We start from the raw sequence: 7,754 nt of genomic DNA, 5'->3' as shown, positions 1-7,754 counted from the left end.
GTTTGGCAAGGCCTGGATTTAGTTTGACTTTAGGCTGTCTCTTCCTAACATTCAACAGGTATTCACTTATTAACGGTACAGTACAAAACCCGCAAGTGGGTTTTTTAACCACACATCTGCGCAAGGAGGCGTAGCGTAAGCCTGGCGCGTGCGCAAAGAGAGCACCTTCGGTTGCGCTTCGGCCACGTCCTACAACTCCCAGCATGCTCCGCACCCGAGTCGGGCGCGTCGCCGACTGCTGACGTAGCTCTGTAGCGCGGGGAATTTCGAGTGGCAGTGGAGCGCTGGAGACCAGTGGGTCGCGGACCCTCCACCTTCTTTAGGGGAGGCCATGGACTCCCTAGTAGAGCCCCGGTGGCCTCCGGGCCTGGCAGTCATGAAGGTGAGTGCTTCGGGGAGGTCGGGGGCGTACGACGTCCGCGGGAGGCCAGCCCCGCCTTGAGGAGGAGAAAGGACGAGGCGCCGGCGCCGAATTGGGCCAGGATTCCCGGCTCTGCGTTGCCATTTGCCACCGCGTGGATCTGGGCCTCAGTTTCTTCCTCTCCTGGGAAGTACCGGGGACAGCCCTTGGTCCCTTATGGTGAGCCTAGGTTGGCTGTCGTATGGGACGGGGTATTCTGCCGTTCAGTCACAACAATCACAATGATGTGGAAAGAAACACTTACTCTAAACGGTGGAAACGACAGTGATACCTAATCCTTTCTTAGAGCTTACTGCGTGCCAAGCATTATGTAAACTCTCCCAGTACTTTAGTGAAGAATCTCCCACAGTGACACCGGACACGGTTTGGAGTGGAGCTTGCATCAGAAAACATTTATTTAATCACCTAGCAAAGCGGGCAGTCTCCTTTACATTCTCATTCATTTCTTCTAATTACCCTTAAGAAGCCTAGTGCTACTTTGCCCTAATTCCTCCCTAACGCGTCCTAACTCTTGATAGTTGTGCATCCTCTCTTTTAAACAAAGAAATCAGGACTCACGTTTAGCACTAGCCTTTTTTTTTTTCGGCACGCGGGACTCTCACTGTTGTGGCCTCTCCCGTTGCGGAGCACAGGCTCCGGACGCGCAGGCTCAGCGGCCATGGCTCACGGGCCCAGCCGCTCCGCGGCACGTGGGATCATCCCGGACCGGGGCACGAACCCGCGTCCCCTGCATCGGCAGGCGGACTCTCAACCACTGCACCACCAGGGAAGCCCTAGCCTTTCATTTTATTGAAGTCTTTCACTCAAATAACATTGATTTTTGTGGCTACTTTGTTTTTGGCAATGCATTCCTGTTTCCGTGGACGGTAGTGGTGAGTCCTGGATTCCTACTATGTTTGGTCAAGAGCAAACACACCATTCTGTACTAGCTAAAATCAGTTGCTTGGTTTTTCTCCTTGGTCTCTGATTATTTCCGTTTGTGACTGAGCAAAATCATGTTCTTCTGTTGCTCAGTTTTGTAAACTACGGATTATGGTATCTGCCCCACTGACTCATAAGGTGACTTTGAGAATTAAGTGAAGGGACTTGGGGGAGGTTAAAGTAAGTATAAGGCCTTGTTCTACCTGCCATCATCAGTGTCATCTACAGGGCTTGGTGACTGAAGATCTCCCCATGTTGAAGAGCTGACATTGTGGAAGGATCTGGGAAAGCCGTGGTTTTGCAGTTGTGGTGGCTTTGGCTCCAGTGTGCAGTGGAGAAGAGCATAGATTTGAGTTCCAATGGTTCTGGCTTAAATTTAGTCTCTGCCTTCTATTTAACTGTGTGACCTTGATTCAGTTACTTAACCTCTCTGAGCCTGGGTTGCCTCAACTATAAACTGGAGACAGAAATAGTTTATAAGGTTGGTTAAATGAGTTGATGTGTGTGGATAGGGATCCTGTCTGGCTTATTCACTGTGCCTAACACAATGCCTGGCACGTGGTGGGTGCTCAAAAATTATTTGCTAATTGATTGAAGGTATCTAGAAGGTAGTAAGCATTAAATCAATATATCTTTATTATTATTATTAATGCTTAACATGTGTTAAGTATTTCTCCCCCTGCTTTTTAGTGGTTGTCATGAAGATTATGAATTGGATAAGGGAAGTGAAAGCTTCCCCCTTCCACTTTCTCTAAGTTGAGGAAATCCCAGGGCATCCACTGGACTGAACATCTGTGCAAGAATGTTATAGCTCATCGGATGCGGTATCACTTCCACAGATCCTGCTCAGCACATCTGTCAGAACCACTCCTCCAGGAGAGGACGGTGATAGAGAAGAAAGCAAATAGACCAGGTGTCAGGGCTTTGGCTTCTGGTCCTGCCTCTGCTCTTGATTGATTTTCAACACAATCCTCTAGCTGTTTGTGTCAGTGGTAGCTTACCATCCAAAGTAATGGAAGATTTGGGCATTTGAATGTTTATTTCCCTGGTTTTACTATAACAAACATTTGTTTTTGACAGATTATAAATGTAGAATGTGTATATAGTAGAAAAAAATTAAAATTTACGGTAAGATAAAGGAGGAAATGAAAGTTACCTAGCATCCTACCATCTAGAGAGAACCGCTGTTTAACATTTTCTCTTATTGTTCTTCAGTTTTTCTCATGTGTGATCATGCACACACATACCCACAATGTGTATATGCATTTAAACTTTGGGATCACCTTGGAGTCAACCTCTCGGATTTGATCCAACGCCTTATAAGCTCTATAGGCTTCATCTAAAAAATTGGCATATAGATGCTATAGACCTCCTAAGATTGTTAAGGAGATTAAACTACATAGTTCTGTTGTTATGTATTATTGTTGTAGGTTTGTTCTCTGATTTTTTTTTTTTGTTTGCATTAAAACATGAACATTTTTCCATGCATTAATTATTCTTTGAAAGCATGTTTCCTTTAATGGCAACAATATTTCATATGTGAACTATTAGAGACATTAGTCTTTTTGTTTGTTTGCATTTTAAAAATTTAGGTCATACACTCATGGTTCAAAAAGTACGCGAAATAAAAAGTAAAAGTCTTCCTCCAAACTTGTCCCTCATCTGTCCAGTTTCCTGACCCCTTTGACCATTATTTGTTACGTTCTTGTGTTCAGATTTGCATTCAGATTTATATTCTTATTCCCTCCTCCCTTTTTAACGGAAGGTCACAGACAGTGTGTACGGCCTGTACCTTACTTCCTTTTTTCACTTTTCTTGGCAGTCTTTCCGTACCAGTACATGAGAGCACGCTCTCTCTCTCTCTCTTTTTCCTCTTAAATATCTGCTCAGTATTCTTTTGAATGAAATAACATTTTAGGGCTTCCCTGGTGGCACAGTGGTTAAGAGTCTGCCTGCCAATGCAGGGGACATGGGTTCGAGCCCTGGTCGGGGAAGATCCCACATGCTGCAGAGCAACTAGGCCCGTGCGCCGTAACTACTGAGCTTGCGCTCTAGAGCCCGCACGCCACAGCTACTGAAGACTGCATGCCACAACTACTGAAGCCTGCGCGCCTAGAGCCTGTGCTCCGCAACAGGAGAGGCCACCACAATGAGAAGCCCGCGCACTGCAACGAAGAGTAGGCCCCGCTCGCCACAACTAGAGAAAGCCTGCGTGCAGCAACGAAGACCCAACGCAGCCAAAAATAATAAATAAATAAATAAATTTATAAAAAGAAAAGAAATAACATTTTAAATGATTTAGAAGATTTTAGGTTGCGAGAGAGATCCTTTCGTGTTTGGGTTTCATTCCAGATGGACGCACATCTATCTGACTTTGCAGATTGCCTGCCTCTTCCCCTCCTTTTGCTGTCACTGGCGCCAGCTCTTTCCAGGGCTTCCTCATCTGGCTCCACCCTGTAGTACTGTACAGTACCGAGCAGAAAGCACTGGATTGACGGCCGGTAGACAGGAAGTTTTGTCCTGGCTTGACTCATGTGCTGTGAGCCTGCTCTGGATACAAGTTTACTCATTTGTGAAGTAAGGGTTTTAACTGGATAATTTCTAGTGTTTCTCTTTAATATTCTCTGATCTGGTTCTTACCCTGTGTGGTGAATGGCTGCTGGTACCTTTCACCCCCGCAGTGACAGTGGGCCAGGGAATGGGGTCTGAAGAGGAGGAGGCTTGGAGGAGGAACTGGAAATACATGGCAAGTAGAAGAGAAATAGAGTAGCCCTTTTGTGACGGGCTGGCAATATGGAGTGGGATTCTGTACAGTGTCAGCTTTATCTTTCTGAAGTGTTCTCTGTAACCTAAGATTTGAATAAGTCATATGGGGGAGGTTTTCTCTCCCCTGCAGTTTATGTGGACTTAGCTTTTGAATTTGAATATTTGACGAAGAAGTATTATTAAATTATTTTTTTAGGGAATGGAGAAGGAGTTCTGTGGCAGATGTTCCAGTCTTGGTGGCTTTCTGATAGGTGTGTATGTATTTATGCATTTCAGACAATAGATGATTTGCTGCGCTGTGGAATTTGCTTTGAATATTTCAACATTGCAATGATGATTCCTCAGTGTTCACATAACTGTAAGTATGTATTGTTTCTCTGAGTTACAAAAATGTGGTTTTTTATGTAATGTAGTATTATTTTAACACCAGACATAAGTACACATTTGTTATTTATTTCTCACCTTTAGCTCCTCTATCTTGAGGTTTTAGCATGGTCTTTTCCATGACCTCCCTCTTAAATATTGAATATTTTTTACAAGGCTCCTATATTTTCTACCACCTCCCTCTTGGATACTTTTATGCCTTTTGTAACATTCACAGGAATAAAGATTTTGATCACTATATATTGTTATTTGCCCGGCACTTTTAGATGTTAAATTTCAGATTTTTCATTTTTAGCAGGATAGGAGATAGGTGGTTCAACCAAGTAGTCCTTGGCATAGAATTTTAAAGTTAAAAAATTCCACTGGGAGAATTCTACAACTGAAGAGTATTGCAGACAGTTTTATCACTTAACTTGCTGTGTGATGGTGGGAAGACTCATATATTGAAATGTGCTTGTACTTCTCTTCGTGAGTCTAGTATGTACATAGTTTTTATACTGTGGTTTGACGTATTTAGTGCATGGGGTGCACTTATTGTTCTGGATTTAGCCATCAGTTTATGGATTATCTAGGCTTATGATCGTTCTTATTCTCTATTTTCGAGTTGATTTGCCTTGGAAAGTTAAAAAAAAAGTTAGGCTTAAAAAATGGTTTTAGTGGATAGTGGTAGCTTTGGTGAAAAAGTTTCCATAGGGGAGACATAATAAGAGGATGGTGGTGGTAGCAACATGGGCATTAGAGATAAACTTAGGCTTGACTCTTAGCTCTCCACTTATTAGGTGGGTGAAATTGCAAACGCTCAACATTTCTTCAGATGTGAAACCCTGGTGAGTAGTTTCTGCCTTAGGAGATGGTTGTGAGAATTAAATGTACAGAGTCCAGTGTCTGGCACGTTTTAGGGCCTTAATAAATCTTAGTTTCCTTCTAGGCTAGATTCATATTAGGAACCAAGATAAGTTTTGGGGATTGTTTCTAAATATGTGTTAAAATCACCTTTATTTAGGTATGATTTATATGTAGTAAAAGGCATCCATTTTAAGTGCGCAGTAAAATGTGCAAGTGTCAACGAGTTTCAACAAATGTTTATACCAGGTAATAACTACAATTAAGATATTAAACATTTCTATCACTTGACAGAGTTCTTCCCATTATCAGTCAGTATGGCCCCAGGGAATTATATGTGGGTCTGTTTCTGGATCCTCTTCTATTTCATTGATTTTTATGTCTATCCTGTGCCAGTACTACACTGTCTTAATTACGGTAGCCTGCTAGTAAGTCTTCAAGTCAAGTATTGTAACTACGCCAACGTTGTTTTTCTTTATCAAGATTGTTTTGGTTCTTTTAGGATCTTTGCATTTTATATGCATTTCAATGTAAATTTTAGAATCAGGTTGTCAGTTTCTACCAAGAAAAGCCTGCTGGGATGTTCCTTGGGATTGCACTAAATCTAGAGATCCATCTGAGGATATATGACTTTTTTTTTTTTGAGATTTATTTATTTTTTATTTATTTTTGGCTGCGTCGGGTTTTAGTTGCAGCACGTGGCATCTTTGTTGAGGCATGCGGGATCTTTCGTTGCAGCATGTGGGCTTCTCTGTAGTTGTGGTGTGCGGGTTTTCTCTCTCTAGTTGTGGCGCACAGGCTTCAGGGCGCATGGGCTCTGTAGTTGTGGGGTGCAGGTTCCAGGGCGCATGGGCTCTGTAGTTGTGGGGTGCAGGTTCCAGGACGCATGGGCTCTGTAGTGTGTGGCCCTCAGGCTCTAGTTGAGGCGCGCAAACTCAGTAGTTGTGGCACTCGGGCTTAGTTACCCTGCGGCATGCGGGATCTTCGTTCCCTGACCAGGGATTGAACTTGCTTCCCCTGCATTGTAAGGCAGATTCTTTACCACTGTACCACCAGCGAAGTCCCTATGACATCTTAACAGTGTTGTCTTCAATGTAAAAATGTTGTCCTAAATTAGAAATAAATCCCAGAAAATAGTCAGGATTATCTTAAAGCAAAAGGACAGCTTTATTGCTTGCAAGGTTTGCAAACAGGGGATATGCAGTCTTTGGCTGTAACCTAAAGTACCTTTGGGTGTAGGGGGTAAAGAGAGAGGGATTTTTAAAAACAAACTGTAGAAGTCACAGTTGGGAGACTTGCAGAGAGGATTGGCTGGCCTCTGCAGCCTGACCACAAGTCCTTGAAGCTTGACTATAGTTTTTGATGATTGGCTTGGTCATCAGAGCTTCTAGTTGGGGACATTTCCAAGTAGGACCTTTAGCAGAATCAGAAGTCATAGTTTTCTGTTCTTGGTTTTAATGAGAACATAGAGTACGTGACTGAATCCAGTCTGTCATGACTGCCTGGCTCCGTTTTATTTTGAGTCCCTGTTAGCCACACTGGGCCCATTTTCTAAGTTCCTTACACAGGGATTCCTCTTATTTTTACTTTTCCTTAGGGGATTTTATTTTTATATGAACATGGTGTGTTCCTCCATTCTTTAGCTCTTCTTTATTTCTCTCCACAGTGCTGTTAGTTTTCAGTGCACAGCCCTTGCACATAGAAATAACAGTTTTTTTTATTGACTTTTTATCCTGTGATCTTGCTAAATTCACTTTTTAATTCCAGCATCTTTTTTGTTGATTCCTTAGGAATTTTTATATACACAATCATGTCATCTGTGAATAAAAACAGTTTTACTTCTTCCTTCCTTAATCTGCGTGCCTCATATTTCTAGTTGTTAGACAGGCTAAGTACCTCTAATAGAATGTTAAAAAGAAGTGGTGTAGGTGAATATCCTTTCTTTATTCCCAGTTTTATGGGGAAAGCTTTCAGTCTTTCAGGCATAATGTTAGCTGTAAGTTTTATCGTATTCTTAATACATTTTCATAAATTTATCAGGTTGAGGCAATTCGTCTATGCTCTGAATTAGCTGAGGTTTTTTTTTTTTTTAATCATGAATGGTTACTGAATTTTGTCAAGTTTGTTTTTTTTGCATGTATAGAGATGCTCATATGATTTAATTCCTTTATTTTAGAATATGATTAATTACACTGATTTGTTTTTAAATGTTACAACAACCTTGAATTCCTTTCAATAAATTTGTCCATTTAATCTAAGCTGTTGAGTTTATCAGCATAGAGCTTGAAAAATGCTACTCCCTAGGGACTTCCCTGGCAGTCCAGTGGTTAAGACTCTTCCCTTACACTGCAGGGGGTGCGGGTTTGATCTCTGGTCAGGAAAAGAAGTTCCCACATGTCGTGCTGCAACGGCCCAGAAA

At 42.3% G+C, this 7,754-nt stretch overlaps 1 protein-coding gene across 1 annotated transcript in view; it reads left to right on the top strand.

The window, feature by feature from the left end:
- The first annotated feature begins 265 nt into the window (after positions 1 to 265).
- The window catches only part of RAD18 (RAD18 E3 ubiquitin protein ligase), a 113,365-nt gene continuing 105,876 nt past the window's right edge, over positions 266 to 7,754 (top strand). The window contains exons 1-2 of the mRNA XM_060022964.1: positions 266 to 382; positions 4,385 to 4,466. Coding sequence (XP_059878947.1) covers positions 332 to 382; positions 4,385 to 4,466 — 133 coding nt within the window. The 5' untranslated portion in view covers positions 266 to 331. The remainder of the gene's footprint in view (positions 383 to 4,384; positions 4,467 to 7,754) is intronic.

Source organism: Delphinus delphis, chromosome 10, assembly GCF_949987515.2.
Source record: "Delphinus delphis chromosome 10, mDelDel1.2, whole genome shotgun sequence".
Classification (NCBI taxonomy): domain Eukaryota; kingdom Metazoa; phylum Chordata; class Mammalia; order Artiodactyla; family Delphinidae; genus Delphinus; species Delphinus delphis.
This window is presented reverse-complemented; position numbering and strand designations above follow the sequence as displayed.